The sequence below is a fragment of the Marmota flaviventris genome, chromosome 5, assembly GCF_047511675.1.
Source record: "Marmota flaviventris isolate mMarFla1 chromosome 5, mMarFla1.hap1, whole genome shotgun sequence".
NCBI classification, from domain to species: Eukaryota; Metazoa; Chordata; class Mammalia; order Rodentia; family Sciuridae; genus Marmota; species Marmota flaviventris.
Window position 1 is genome coordinate 146,676,629 of NC_092502.1, and position 16,207 is coordinate 146,692,835.

Sequence of the window (16,207 nt, forward strand, 5' to 3'; positions counted from 1 at the left end):
TCATTACCTTTTCTCTTATTCTTTTAGGAAAACAAATTGTTTTCCTATTCTCCCACTTTCAAGTAAAATACAAAAGACATAGTAAATTAAGATGGGTAATAATAACTCCCAGAATTAGATAATATTTTTATAGGTTGATTCTAGAGCCGAGTTCTGTTTTGACTAAATACATCTTGTAAATAAAAAAGGTTTTCTTGAATGTTTTAGGGAGACAGTAGTAGACTATTAACAGAAAAAACTTTGGTAGCTTGCGTTTTCCTTAATGCTCCTTAGAATTCTTTGACTCTTTCTCATTTCATAAACGTCCCCTGGATTCAACTCTGACTTCAATTATTACCTATATGAAGATGACTCCCCTAGCTACATTTCCTTAATATCCACACATATTTCTACTTGACCACACATTTCTAACTGGGAGTCAACAGGCATCTCAAATTTAACTTACCCCAAATCCAAATTATTCTTAACCCTCTCTGCTTTCAGCCTATGCTTTTAAAATCTCTTTATTTCACTTTAATGGCACCAGTGTCCATCTAGAGAACTAAGCCCGATTTGTCAGTAGTACTTGACTCCCATCCTTTCTCTGACCTTATGTATTCATTGCTTCAAGTATTTTATACTTTATCTTTCAAATTCACCCTCTTCTCGCCAGCCCTGTTTCCATAGCCAAGTCCTCAAATCTCATTTTAATAGTTTTCTAATTCCTCCTTCATCATTTTTTTGCACCTGACTTGAACAATTACATTTATTTTGATTCATCCTTCTCCATCCTTTTTCACATTGTCATTCCTTCACACAGCTGCCTGTTTCTTTCGATTTTAATTGAAATTACAAAAGCAATATAGCCACATCAAAAGTTATAAGTATTATGTCAAAGAGTATGGAAATTTTTAACAGGTGGATACATATTTCTGAACTGAATACAATTTCCAGGTTCACCATACATCACTAGATACTTTATTGCAATGTAATAGTACTTTTTTTTAGTGTTAACTTGCAGAGGTATTCTAAAATGCAAATTTTTCATATTTACCTGTGTGGAGTGAAATCCAAGCTCTTTTTAGACTGGAATACCAGTACCAGCCTCTACATTCTATCGAGATTTTTCAGATTATGAATAAAACAAACTTTCTAGTGTAACTGTAAGTTTTTATATATTCCTCCCCCTCTTTCGAATGGCTGGTTTCTTTCCTCCCTAAACTAGAAAATTATTTATCTTTCTTTAATGTCCAAATTTTACTTTTTTTTTTTTTTTTTGGTGTGTGTGTGTGTGTGTGTGTGTGTGTGTGTGGTGCTGGGGATTGAACCCAGGGGCTGTGTATGCAAGGCAAGATGAACTATATCTCCAGCCCAAATTTTATCCTTCTTGTGAAACTTTTTCCAAAACATCCATGTGTCTTTGGTACTTTCACAACACTTTTAATACAAATATTGTTTATCTGTTTTAAATTCATCTGATCTAGTTTTCTGGGTTATGAGCTATATGAGGAAAAAGACCAGGTTATTCATTTTATATTCACTGTTTCCAGGACACAGGTGTAGGGCACAATACTTGATAAATTAGTGATCTATAGTTACTGTGGATACACAAATTCAAATTTTCATTAGGGAAATTAAACACTTATTTATTCAGAGACATTTTTTCATATTAAATAGTGATATCATGGTCAACATAGCTTTCAAACTAGTTTTCTGGTAAGCATTCCTTAAAGAGAGGTTTCACAGCAATATTGTAGGCAGATTTAAAACCCAAAAGATTTAATGTGACTACAGATAAGGAACTATCAAGTTTAAACTACTAGCCAAAACAGACAAAATTTTTTACAGAAAGCCTGTATGATGTGCAGAAAGTTCTTTAAATTAAAAACATTTATAAAGTATTGTCAAATACTACTGTGGCTCCTCCAAATTCATAGTAAAAGCCACGTATCTTCAGTCAAGCAAAAGTTTGTTTGCTTAGCTGTGATCTCAAGGAATTATCTGAATGTACTGAAGAAGGCTAATACTGATGTTAGAATTAGAAAGAAGGCAATACGAAGTTATACCAGAGAGGTGGTTTAGAAACTATGGAATTCAACAGTGTAAGACAGTTGATAAATCAGAAAGATAACTACTAAAGAAATTTGGGGTTTCGTGCTGTTTTTTAAAAAAATTAATTATTATTATTATTTGGTGGTAATAAGATTGAACCCAGGGGTTTGTGCATGCGAGACACTCTATCAATTGAGCTAGCTAATATCCCCATCCCCTTTGTACTGTTTTTTTTTTTTTTAAAGAGAAATATATAAAGAACAATATTTAAAACAGTGCTAAGAGCCATAGCCAAATAGTAATGTGTGTGAGTACAAATTTCTGACTAAACTTTTATATTAAATTTGTTAGGGGTAGAGAAATTCTTTACTCAGACATGATTTTGTTCACTGGATGATGCTTTTCCTAATGTAACTATTCCTTTCTCTGGAGAGGTATGAGCTATAAGGATTGAGCTCTTTTCTTTCCTTTGGCTGTAAATTTATTGTTATAGTCAGTCTTAGATTGTTAAATAGAATCTAGATAAAACAGAACTATTTACTATATGCTTATGTATATTTTACTTCAGTGACAAAATTATTAGTTTTTAATGGACTTTCATATGCATTAACCTGCACATATCAAAAAGGAAATGGTTCTTGGTAACACTATTGTTACTTTATTCAGATGATTTTTAAAAGATCATTAGTAACTATTTTTTCCACATGTGAAAACATTAACAAAATTAAAATATAATTTTAAAAGCTCAGGCTGTTCATAGAATCCTAATAGCCTGCATTCATCACAACTTATATTTAATGGAAGCATATAAATAGAAGTAGGAATACTTGTTTATTTGCGTTTTGGGCATTAAAATTACTTTAGGACCGATATGAGATGAATTTGTTTTAGATATCACTGCCATGATTAGAACTGACTTGACACCAGATGCCAATATGTAAAATAACATCAGTACATTATAACATAGCATTATAAAAGAACTGACCTGCCAGAGGTTTACTGTATACCTTCTAGTACACTACTTAATGATTTGCTTCTAAGTACCATTTACTTAGAGTTAGTGATTGCATATTGAATTTGTATGACTGGTCACATATCAATGAAATTAAATCTTTCAAAAAGACTTAATTTTGTCTAGTTCATAATGAAGATATGCTTCATGTCTTATGAAAATATTAAGTACTCAAGAAATAGATTTTTGGAATGAATAAACATAAGTTAAAAAAATACATACCTACATATATATATATATATATATATATATATATATATATATATATGGCTAAAGCTTGCCTGGATCCTTTGTCCTGATTTGGACAGTGTTTCCATAAACCTTGTAATGACTAAGGACTAGGCTACTATAATTCTGTTTATTAATTTAACTAAAAAATGCTTGGGTCTTTAATTTTATTTTGACAAATGTTAGCTAACACCCAGGTTTTTTAGAAACGTCAAATAATAATAGAGAGATCATCTCTATTCATTTAATCCATTCTCTGAGGCATTCTGAGGCTCCTAGAAGATAATAAATAAACTAACAGTGAAGTTAGCTACTGTATTCCTCTAAATATTTTTCATAAAAAAAGGTGTTACATTCTTTGCAATGGTTATAAAGGGTAGTGGAAACAATTCTATTCTCTATTTTATAGTGAAACATCATTATTTTACTTCACTGTAACACTTTTCTACCAAAACATATCCCATGTTTCTTAGATTAAGTGCATATAACTCTAACATAAGTTCAATCTATTTATTTGTACATACTTTATTTTTAAACAAGCCTTTCAAGAATCCAATTTCAGCTTTAAATAAATATAGAATTACTAAGAATGTTCACCGTTACATCTGGGTTGCAGTTCATCATGACTGTCATTGTTTTCTGTTTTTCTATCTTAGATTATTATACTGACACGTTCCCAGTTTTAAATTTCTATTTGAGTTTCTTTGCTTAATGATTGAGGAGCTTTTGTTTTGTTCTAATTCACATTTCACCATCCATAGGAAGAAAATCAGTACCTTAATGTTTGCGTATTTTACTTGTTCAGTTTTCATCATCTGGTTTTAAAAGAACTTTCTTTCATGCCAAAGATTCTTCTATGGTCTGTCCTTAATTTGAACACAAGTATTTTTTTTTTCAATTTGCTTTCTACAGGTAATTTTGACATTTAAAATTACCACTTTATCCACATATGATATATTGACAGCCAGTCTCTCCTTGCTTAGAATTGTCACCCCATCCACATTTGATACATTGGTAGGCTTTCTCTCCTTCCTTGCTTTTTGTTAGACTAAACTCAAAGAAAACAGCTGCTACAACAGTTAATTCAAAACAGGAAGTCATGTGGTCTTCCTTTCCTTTCTACTCCCACTTTTAAAGACTGATTTGACTCCCCCTGCTGGTCAGTAATATATTTGTTTCAAAGTTTAATAGGTCATGTATTGCATGGGTGAAAATTTGGCTCAATAATTGAATTAGAAGTTCTTTCGCTAACTCTCTAGTAATTTTTATCTAGCTAAGGTTTTAACCATCCTAGGACTTATCACTTAAAGGGACCTGGCATCATGTCCAAAAAACAAAATTCTTATTAATGCTTTTAAATAAAATGCACAATACTGAAATCTACACATAGCAAAAAAAAAGGTGATAGTAATGTTTAAACTTTATCAGAACATTTCAATATAACAAAATCCTTCTTTTATTCTTTTTTGGTAAGATTTTTTTTTTCATTCCAAGATGGCAATTTGCTTTGCTCTGTGATTAATAAACACTTGTTTTAAATTTGAAGGAAAGCTGGGATGAAATAAAAATATCTTTTGCCTCACATTTATTATTTTGCTGTATCAGAAATGTTAGATTAGAAAATCTAGAACAGATAAATAAGTCAAAAATCTAAATACACCAAATGTAAATACACTAGAAAAAAATTCCTCCTTAGAATCCAACTATATTTGGCATTTTAACAACCTAATTTTATTTCCTACTCTTTATCTTAAGATCATCTTTCTGAAACCAGTATCAAATCACTAAAATATCATAGTGCTTCCTCTAAAATGTCTGATTTCAATCAGAAATTTCTAACATTCCTCTTTTTCCATTTTCTAAGGGGGACGAGTAAAGAAAGACATGAAGTGTAGAAACTAAACTGTAAAAAACATGAACTACTGAAATTAACAAAAATAAAAATTTCCTTTTTTTTTTTTTTTTTTGCCTTTAACCCAGTGTAAGAAATCCTTTTACAAGGCAGCAAACACACACAAAATGTTTATTAAAACATACTTTTACCATCTTTGAGGTACTCTTTTCTTTTTTGTATTTTAAATAAAAAATGCTAGTCACAACCCACTAAATTACTTTCATGTTATATTATGGTTCATGACCAATAGTTTAAAACACTAGTCTAGGGCAGACACTTTTTGACTACAAACTAATCTATGCAAAAGGGCAGTTTAAATAACTTTATGTTGAAATTGTATTTCAGAGATGCATTTTTAAGGACCCTACCCTACAGCATTGTTCAGTGAAACATGGAGTATAACATGTAACTGGTCACTTTTAGAAACATAAGGTATAGATAGATAATAAAACCCATAGAGAAAGATTAATGAAAGGACAAAACTTTTTTTTGAGGGGGTACTTACTTGGGGTTCAACCCAGGGGTGCTTAACCATTGAGTCACATCCCCAGCCCTTTTTATTTTTTATTTTGAGACAGGGTCTCACTAAGTTGCTTAGGGCCTCACTGAAGTTGCTGAGGCTGACTTCGAAAGTGTGATCCTCCTGCCTCAGTCTCTGGAGCCACTGGGATTACAGGTCTATGCCGCACCACCCAGCCAAAGCTTATTCTTTAAGGCCAGAATAGAAGACTAAGATGAACTGAAGACATTCACGGGAGAAAAATTAATATAATCCAAACAAATAGATAAACACATTAAATAAGTCTCAAATACTACCACAAATTGATTAAGGTACTTAATTTTAAAAAAACATGAAACATTTAAGTCATTGGATATTTTTACAGTCTGCCCTCAAAATCTGCATCCTGAATAAACTCTTCATCAAATTACTTGAAAGTAATTTAATTATCCTAAATATGAAATAATTTAGGAGTCTAATCTCCAAAACATACATAATCTTTTGCCTTTCCTCAATTTTTAAAATTTATTCCTGTTAGAGATAATTTTATCACTAACAAAGGATAACTGGCAGGCATAAAATACATGATTTTCTAAATTTTTTTTATCCCTATCATTTCATATCAAATTGCATTTATCTTGAATATTATTCAGTAAAAATAATAATTCATAATTTGTCAGTTGTGTCAATTTTTGGTAATGACATTTAATACAGATAGTTAAATTCATTTAATACAGATACTTAAAATTCATTTAAATTTTTAAAAATTAAATTATAATTCATTGATCAAAAATACATATGAAAATATCCAGGAATATTCACCGCAAATAAAACTGAGCCATACAACTTATTCCTTAAAGCAAGGAGACAATATTAGATCAGATTAAAGATCAGGTTACCTTCCAAACTAAAATTGACAAGGATATAACAGTGAAATACAACACCACCCAAAATGAAGTGCTTTTGGACATAAAAGACTGAAAAATATAAAAATTAAACAAACTGATGGTATTAGGAAGCAGTAAATAAGTAAAAATGAAAAAAAGACAATGAAATCAAGAAATCACTATTATTTATAAGATCTCAACTTGGATACCTAAATTTAAGCAAGCAAAATACTAGTTGATTTGACAGGAAATACTGATAGGCACTGAAACAATTTTTTCCATTCTAATATCTAGAAAAATTTTGTATAAAAAAGTATATATATTATATATATATAATATATATTTATGTGTGATATATATATACACCATACTTACATATACATATATCACACATAAATACACACAAAAAAACCCTCGAAGGCAATGACCATGTCAGTTTTCATTCATTATTTTATATCGGGGGCCTAGCATAAGGTTGATTAGCACCAAATAAGTTCTTACCAGTATATTTAAATGTGTGAGGGAAGAAACAAAAAACAATAAGATTTTAAATTAAAACTTTAGATTGAATGTTAAAATAATGTCAAGACTTTGTACCACGTAAGTTTATCTACTACTGTTCCCTAGACATGCAAAATTATTAGTTCATCAGTAACATTTAAGAAAATATACAGAAAAGTAATTGTGCTTCCATAAGCAAACTGTAATTGTATTTTGAAACTGAAAAACAGATTCTGAGTTACTTGTATATTACTTAAAGCTATTTTTAAAATTAACGGGTAAACCTATAATGAATAGACTATTAGAAGAATATAACAATGTTTAATTGATGTATTAATACTTGTAAAATATCTGCCCAGGTTGTCTTGTCTTCTCCAAAAAAATCAGTAAATGAAACATGAAAATTTCTAACAGCATAACCAGACACTTATATATAGCTTCTAGTTACTAGTATATTTACTTATTTCAATTTAAAAAGCTTGGTTTCCTAGCTACTATGAAATAGAATTTCTCACATTTTATAGTTTTAAAAAATCATTTTCAATTATTATATTGCTATTCCAGGTGCCAACAGGTAAGTAACTATAAACAAACAGCAAACTAAATGGTATATTTAAATATCTGACCTCAGCTTTCACTGAACCTTTTCTTTTGAAGAAACTAAAAATAAATCTCTAGCTTTTGCTTTATTTGAAAACATAAGTAGTAGCCATGTGTGATCCTTTATATAAGGTCTCCTAACCTCAGAAGTACACACCTTTTGAATCACTGTGCTGGCAAACATTTTATGCCCAATAAAAGACTTGCTGAATGAACTTTTCCAGTAGTGCTGGATTTGGGCCGAGCCAACCAAATTCTCAAACTTCAGCTCAGTGAAAATAGTATGTATTTTCCAAAAAAGGTGGCAGGATGAAGAATGCAGTTTGTGAGACCCAGAAAACACAATAAATTGAATTAGCACACTACAGATATGATCACAGGATCTCCTAAACACGGTTCTCTAGCATGACTATTTACAAAGACCTAAAATCAAATAATGATCACATTTGTGGGCTCCTGGTGCTGTAGCGGTAGAAGCGATCGCTTTTTTCCAGAAGTCTGTGATAAGCTTCCATTTTTCTGTCTAAATATTGTTTCCACTTTTCACCATCTTTCATAAACTTCTCTACAGCGTAAGTACTTATTACAGGATAGAGCGCAGAAATAAGGGGGAAGGGTATCAAAAGCATCTATCGTGTGGCATCATTCTAGCCGATGAACATAATACCAGCGGAGAAAAATAAAACCTCCCGTCCTCCTGGAGCTTAACCATCTACCGGGGAAAGAGAATAAGACAAGCAAGAAAGATCCATAGTATCGGAAGGATAAAGCCAGAAAGGAGGCAGGGAAATCTACCCTTTAAACCGTGGCCCCGGAGATGACATTTGAGCAGAACCCTTAAGATGAGAGCCCTCTGGATGCTTGGGAAAGTGACCCCCCGCAGAGACAACAGCAGAGGCACCCCCCCACACACACAGCGCAGGCCCCTCCCGGCGGAGGTCAAGGCTTTGGCAGTTAGGCATCCACGGACGAGAAGGGAAGCCACGACAGTGACTATGGCAAAGGAGCGGAAGATCTCAGTCCCCTCCTTGACTTCGGAGGCAAAGGCTAACGTGTAGGCAAGCTTCCCCGACTTTAGGCGTGTTGACATCTATAAACACAATTAACTGGATTCGCTGAGATGACAAATTTCGTCCTGTTTAAAACCCGCTTACCTACTGCACTTTTTACCTGAATAGCCCCTTTTCATCTACACAAATAAACAGAACAGAGATCTGAGGCACGACGACGTTACTTCTTGTTTTACAATAAGACTACAACGGGTACGGTGGGGTACGTATAATCACAGGTTGTACTCCAGCCTCGTCCAGTGCCTCAGTGTGTTCAACTGAGGAAAACGTCCGAAGTCCGCCGGCCCCAGCCAGCCCGCGGCCCCCGAGCTCCCAGCGCTCGGCTCCACCCACACCTGGACGCCGGGCCCGGAGCCGGCTCCGTCGCCAGCCGCTCCTCGCTCGCACAGCGTCGCCTACAGGCCTTGGCCTGACAGTTAGGGAGGAATCAGAATCACCAACAAAAAGCAAGTCCAGCAGCGACTACATATTTCCATAAATAAATGCATCACAAACACGATTCCAACTCAATCCAGCTGGGAGTCTTCTTCGCCTTCAAGGATTGCATCCTTAAGCCGCAGAAATAACCCACAGGCGGGCACAAAGTCTGGCCTTTGAGAAAGAGAAGGTATTTGATACATCCATCCTCCCGGCTGCAGGCACAACACTTAAAAAAATGCACCATCGCCGTGGAATCGCCGGCATCCTCTGCGTGGCCGCCCAAAGCTTGACTCCCTACAGCTAAAGACAGCGACCAGGGGACCGCCGCCCGCGGCCTGGGAGGCCCTCTGGGCCTGAGCTCCCCCACGCACATGACCACAGCAGGACTCGGCCCGGCTGCTGTCGGCCTGCTGGAAAATAAAGCCCGTGAGAGCCGGCCCCGAGCCGCAGCGCAGACGCAGCCCCGCAGGATCGACAATAAGAACAACATCCACAGCCGCCCAGTGGAGCAGGGCGTAGAAACGAGGTGCTGCCGCCGGGCTTCTGGTCCCGGCCGGGCTCGGGTGCTGCGCGGCGAGGCGGAGACGCGAGCCCGAGTGGCGGCGGCGGCGGCGGCGGCGGCGGTGGCGGAAGTGGAGTGGGGAAGAGGGGGTGGTTGTTAGTGTTTGGCGCCGGCGGAGGGAGTCATTCCTGCAGCTGCACTTCCGGTCGGCATTTTGTTCTGAGAGGGAGAGACGGAACGAGAGAGAGACACACACAGGGCTCCTTCCCCCCGCCCTCCCCCCCCTCCCTCCGTCGGTACCGACTCACCCGACACCACCAAGCCGCAGGGAGGGACGCCCCCGCCGACAGGAGGATTGGTTCCCGGGTCCGTGGCGATGCCCCCCCGGTAGCTCGGGCCCCTGGTCGGGTGTTTGTGAGTGTTTCTATGTGGGAGAAGGAGGAGGAGGAGGAAGAAGCAGCGATTTGTCTTCTCGGCTGGTCTCCCCCCGGCTCTACATGTTCCCCGCACTGAGGAGACGGAAGAGGAGCCGTAGCCACCCCCCCTCCCGGCCCGGATTATAGTCTCTCGCCACAGCGGCCTCGGCCTCCCCTCGGATTCAGACGCCGATTCGCCCAGGTAAATTCCTGCTCTTTATTTCGGCGGCGGCGGCGGCGGCGGCGCCAGGTCCTCAGCGTCTCTCCTCCTCGCTCCCCTCCCAGCCGTTTCCTTAGCGGCCCCAGGTCTCTTCCACGGGCGAGTCGAGAGTTCGCTTCTCTCTGGTGGCAGCCGCCCTGGGTGGCGGTGGTTTTGTACCTTCTCCCGGCCGGCTCCGGTGGCGGGGACTGGGCTCCTGCCGGGCGGCCGGGGAGGCGTAGGCCCGGCGGAGAGTGCAGGCCGCGGGCCAGCGGAATCTACTTGAGCTCGGGGATTAGGAGAGCTCCGGGCTGAGCGGAGCGACTGCTGGTCGGTGACAGGCCTCGCCCGGGAGAGGAGCCGTAGCTAGCGAGGAGGCGGAAACAATACAACTAACAGCAAATGTGCCCCGATCGTCCCCATATTTACAACTTTCCCGGTCCCGGAGTGGGGAACGTCCCAGTGAAACAAACAACCCCCCTTCTTCCCCCTGTGACCCCATGAAGGGAGGAAGTAGTTTCAGTTAGTGAGACAAATGTAAATACTCAGACACGGATACGGTGGTAATTCTTTCTCTTTTAAAAACTTGTTTTGGACATTGGAAAGTTAATAAAGACTCATTTTCTTTTTGAAAGAATAAGATCGTCCACATGAATATTTAATATAGAAAACCATGGTGTAGTAGACACTACACAACCCCCCCCCCCCCCCCAGCTTTTTATGTTGTTTGACAGTGTGTGTTGCACATGGACTTTTTATTCAGAGACAAGTATAAAGTACTTGACAGGTTTACTCTGCCACTTTATATTTGTATGCGTTATGTAAGGACAATTTTAAACGACTATACATAAAACACTCAGGTACTTACTGACCTAAACGTGTGCAAGCATACAAAGAATTTTAAATGTTCTGAGCATTGTGCCAACAGAAGGCTAAAACCAGTTTCTTTTCTTTTAAAGGATAGAAATTAAGTTATACTTAAAATCCTTAGGAGGTTAAAAAAAAAAATGTAGAAGGTACCATCCTTTCATGTCAGGGCAGATCTTCTTGAGGTCCCAGGATTGTCATTGGCTGTTTGTGCCATGATGTTTGACTGTGTAATGAGAGAGGTGTCATTTTAATAGGTCAAATGTATCTGTAAATGCTGGAGAAAAATATCAGTTCTATCTTAACAAGTTCTAATTCACGAGTAAGTTAAGTGTTTGGAGCCTGTTTATGGAGGCCTTGGTAATGTAGATTGTGTTAAAGGGGAAACACTAATTTAAAAGTCCTCAGTCATACAAATTGTATAGAAAAATGCATGTACCTCTGTTAGTCTCTTTTGATACTTTGTTTCATATTCGCTGAAGGAAAACTCTCATTGGTTAAAATGAAGCAACACTGCTCAATAAAGTCCCTTGTTTTACTAGTGGGTGTTACATTGGTTCAAATTTTTTGTGTCTTATTAAATTTTTATTGTCACTGTAGAATAAGTAACTTTTCTGGAGGTTATTTTTGAGTTTAGCATCCTGCTTACAATAAATTGTTCCACATTTCCTGCAAACGATCGGATAAATGTTAAAAAGAGTGAAGTTAATATAGCTGTCACGTACTAGGCATGTTTTTAATGCTATAAATCCGTGTAGTAGTCAGTAGCGTGTCCGTGATTTGTATTGGTCAGGGAGCAGTTTGAATTTTAAAAAGCCTGAAGCTCCTGCTGAGCCCCAATCCCGGCCTCCCTCCCTCCCACTAATCTCCCATTCCTGTCTTTGTGCTGCCTGCTCCTGTTAGACACTGTTTGCTACGGGGCCTCAGGCCTACAGCGGGTGGGGGGCTTGCGGGTGGGGGGATTGCCAGGGAGGGAATGCAGAGAGGAACACTTCCCGTCTTCAGAAAACAGAGGGTTTGATTTGGGGTGGGGGTGGGGGGGCGGGTAGGTGCTTCATTATAAATGTTTTAAAAGCCCTCATATGTTTCTGTGATCATCTTTACAACTTTTATTTAATTAAAATACTGAGATGAATGTCAAGGGATGAACATATTTCCACTAAAGAAAATGCAAAGAGTTTTCTTGCTTCGTTTTCATCAACAGAAGCAACTTATTTTTAAAGTTTTATAGTTAAAGGGAGCCTTTTGCAGATGTTTGAAATCAGTGCGTTATCAGTTTATATAATTGATTTTTTTTTTCCTTGAGTCTTTGGAATTAAATTATAGTTAATTGGTTCCTCTTATTTTATTTTCCCACATCTACATACTTAATAATTTGTAAGTAATACAGGTTGTGTGATAACTTTCATTAAGATAGCATAATCATTTCTTCAAAGTACATTTGAAAATATTTTTGGTTTCGCTCAACCCAATTAAAGAGGTCATTTTTAAAGGTGAAAACACAAAACCTAAACTTGAACTCTAAATTTTTGATAACTTGGTGAGAGAGAATAATTTGTTTCACTATGTTGTACTTTTGCTGTATTGGTTGAGCTAATCACCAGTGGTTAATCTTGCTTTTCATTTTTAAAAAAGTCAGTTAAAAGAGACAACCAGTAAGTGTTCCCAGTAATCTTATAATTCTAGTTACTGTTTTTGGAGAAATATTTACTAATGTACCTAAAGGAAATATCATGAATGTGGTTTTTCTCGAATCTGCAGTTACCAATAACTTACATAATTTGAAAAGAAAGTAATTTTAAATATTGGAAATCTAGTGAATCAATGTCCAACATTAAATACTTAATATTTCAGTGCTTTGAGAAGTATTTTTAAAGCATTCAACTTTGTTTACTAAAGTTGAGTGCATTTTTGAATCTCTGCTAGGAATCATTATATTACTGTTTAAACCTTAAAAGAAAAAAAAATTGTATTTGTAGAAAAGTGACAATTTGAAATTCTTTTGAGGAATGATAAATGAAAGTTTTTAATATGATAGCAAACAAACTTTTGGTTCTGCAACAGTAATCACTACTAAATTTCAAAAATATTCTGAACGAAGATATAACAGTTTGAACAGTTTTCTCCTTTTTGGAGAGCAGGACTGCCTGATTCAAACGTAGTTTCTAAGTCTTCTTAAACTAACTTCCTATTTGGTTTTTGGTACCAATCCATCATCAAATTGTCATAGAAACACAAGAACCAACTAAATCAGATTTTGACATGGCCTATTGTGCTATTTTTTAATTTTTTTCAAAATAAGATGCATAATTTTCAATGGGAGAGTAAATAAAAACTAAGTTTGAGTTTTCTATAATTGCATTTAACTCTCCTTTTAACTGATTGGGAGGTGGGGTAAATAAAAGAAATAAAATAAAATTTCCTTTTAGGAAAATGTACCTTTAATTTTGTTTATCATGTTTATTTGCTATAAAATATATAGGAAATTCCTGTCTAAGTACCTTTATAGAAGTCTGATAATTAACTGTTTAGTTGAAGATGCTTAGTGGAAGTTTAGTTGAACTGTTTAGTTGAAGATTATTTTAATATCTTAAGCATAATAAGTTGACTTTGGGGATAACTTATGGTCTTACAGCCTTTAAAAATCATTTTAAAATTCATTTTTAAGCAGTTTTTCCTGTTTTCAGCAGTTGTCATTTATAATTCTTTGCATTTTTAATTGGTCCCTTTCAAGGTGATCTGAGTCCATTTATAAATATTCTCATATTCCTGTGAGAGAAGTGACCAGCATGATTTCTATTTTTTGATGAAAAACTTGACACTTAGAGACCACGTGATTTGTGTAGCTGCTTGTAGTGAGTCAGTTGAAGGAGTTTTCTGACATTAATTTTTTTATTAGAGTATGTCGCTTTAAGAAATGTCTGAGCTCTAATTTTGAAACTAGGTATTGCTGAGTGTTAACACTAATACCATTTGTGACTTTTTAAATTATATGAGCTTAAGATACTTTTCCATTTTTTTCAAAAGAGGGATGGTATCTGTTTGCTTGTATTTTCCTTGTATTAAAATAGTACTTTCATATTAAAAAACCTGAACTTGTATGTATATGTTTGGTATTTAAATGACTGCTTTTATTTTTATATGTCCCTGTGAAGGAATGTAAGTGATTAACTATATATATAGTAAACAATATGTAAGGTTTCCTGAAACATTTGGTTTTTAAAATTTTCTTTTAAAAAATGAACATAAGTAGAATTACAGTGGTTCTAGTTGATTTAAAAATAACCTTTATAACCAGGTATCTTAATTTCAGGCCCTCATTATAATTTTAAGGGGAATTTTATGTGCCTAGAATATTTTGCCCGAGTAAGTTAAGTAACAAATGTGATTTTAGATATTTGTTTTGGTGTAAATCTGGAGTCAGTTTTAATGAATTGAGTTTTGTGAGACTGCATTATATTTTAAGGCATATTCCCTTCTTTTCCCAAAGTGATATTAGATTATTTCATGATATACCATTGCCAGCTAAGATTTTTACCCCATAAAATTTGAGGGCATATTATTTACTAGGAATTACTTTAAGTATACCCTTCATATTATTACCTCATTTAATTCTTCTTGCAAGCCCATGAGTAGAAACAGTTATTAACCACAGTTTACAAATGAAGAAACTGAGGCTGGAAAGGCATCAGAAAATTGCCTGTAGTCTTACAGTTAGTAAATGATTAGTCTGGTATACATTTATTTTTAAGGATTTCAGGGTTCTACATTTCTAGTTTTAACAAAATCTTACCTTTGGTTGCTCAGTTGATTGGCTTAAATGTCATTTTGTTAGAGATACATACTTGAGGGAAAGAAACTGGAATAGAATTCAGGCTGTATATCTTGTACATATTCTGTTTTTGAGATCAGAAATCTTTGTTATCTTTTATTAAGATGTCTGTGAATATTTTTACTTAATTTTTTTATATGCATCTATTTTCACGGAAAATTCAGCTTTAGGAAATGATTTAATTTATAAAAATATGTACAACCAATTATAGTAGATGAATTAATAAATTAGTATGACTAATAACTTTAAATTCCAATATTTACATAGCAAAAGAATTTTGATCCTTTCAAAGTAATCAACTGGGGAGTTTGTATACTTATTCCAGAGCTATTACCATTGCATAATAACCTTATGGGAAACCCTTTTGTGATTACCTCTTAGAACAGTTGATACAGTTCTTTACTTATCCTATTATGAAAGTTCATTTTTGGAGGTGAGTTTGAGTTTTTAAATATAGTAAGGAAATTAGGACTTAGTAAGATCTTTTTGTATCAGACATTGTGTTGAATGTTTTTACATTTGTGATATGTAATATCATTGAGTGATTTTATGTGTCAGGTACTTACATGAATTTTCTCAATTCTTCAAGGTACAATATAAGGGTAGGTCTATGATAAAACTGACTTATTGGAATGGTTAAATGACAAGCCCAAAGTCACACAGCTAATAATTGCAAGAAAGTAGAGAATGGACTCTGGAGTTGGTGCTTTTACTCACTATCATGATTTGAGCCTCCCAGTTACCCAGTGAAGTTATAGTGTTCTCATTTTGCAGATAGGAAAATTAAAGCTCATCATGTCCAGGAAGCTTGTCCTTCCTTAGTGGCAAATCTAGCATCTAGATAGAATTCTAATCCAAATATGTCTAATTATAAAATACCTCTATTCTTCCCATTCCCTGTCTCTTTGAGATTTATCATACAAATTTTGACACAAAGAATGAGTTTGGATATAAAGTAAGCAGACTGTTTTTCTTGTTTCTTATAGAGAGATTTTTTGTTGTTGTTAGTTTTTGATGATGGGAATCTAATCCAGGGCTTCATGCATGCTAAGCATTAACTGTATCTCTGAGCTATGTTCCTGGCCTCTCAGAATAATTTTGTTCAGTTGTAGCTGGTTTGTTATTCAATTGTAGTCTTTAAAAATTTTTTGTTAAGTCTATCTAATGTATGTCTGTGTGTACAATATGCATTTAAATAAAATTTATGTTTAAATATATAATTCTGGAATATAGTAAATACATGTAGCAA

At 35.6% G+C, this 16,207-nt stretch overlaps 2 protein-coding genes across 4 annotated transcripts in view; one reads left to right on the forward strand and one right to left on the reverse strand.

Moving 5' to 3' along the window:
- Window positions 1–5,280: 5,280 nt before the first annotated feature.
- Window positions 5,281–14,756, reverse strand: LOC139705922 (uncharacterized). The gene is made up of 4 exons (XM_071612819.1): window positions 14,730–14,756; window positions 10,382–10,625; window positions 9,953–10,270; window positions 5,281–9,863 (listed from the first exon to the last, which is right to left on the reverse strand). The coding sequence occupies exons 1-4, from the start codon at window positions 14,754–14,756 to the stop codon at window positions 9,370–9,372; spliced, it is 1,083 nt and encodes a 360-aa protein (XP_071468920.1). The 3' UTR covers window positions 5,281–9,369.
- Window positions 10,174–16,207, forward strand: part of Nipbl (NIPBL cohesin loading factor) — a 176,263-nt gene continuing 170,229 nt past the window's right edge. For all 3 annotated transcript variants that reach the window (XM_027936196.3, XM_071612669.1, XM_071612670.1), the window contains exon 1: window positions 10,174–10,262. The gene's annotated coding sequence lies outside the window, so the exon portion shown is untranslated. The remainder of the gene's footprint in view (window positions 10,263–16,207) is intronic.

Coding starts and splice junctions, on each gene's coding strand:
- LOC139705922 (XM_071612819.1), bottom strand. CDS start 14,756: ATGGGCTTGCAAGAAGAATTAAATGAG. Junction 10,626..14,729: donor TGCAAGAAGAATTAAATGAG/GTAATAATATGA, acceptor CCTCCTCGCTAG/CTACGGCTCCTCTCCCGGGC. Junction 10,271..10,381: donor GAGAAGCGAACTCTCGACTC/GCCCGTGGAAGA, acceptor AATAAAGAGCAG/GAATTTACCTGGGCGAATCG.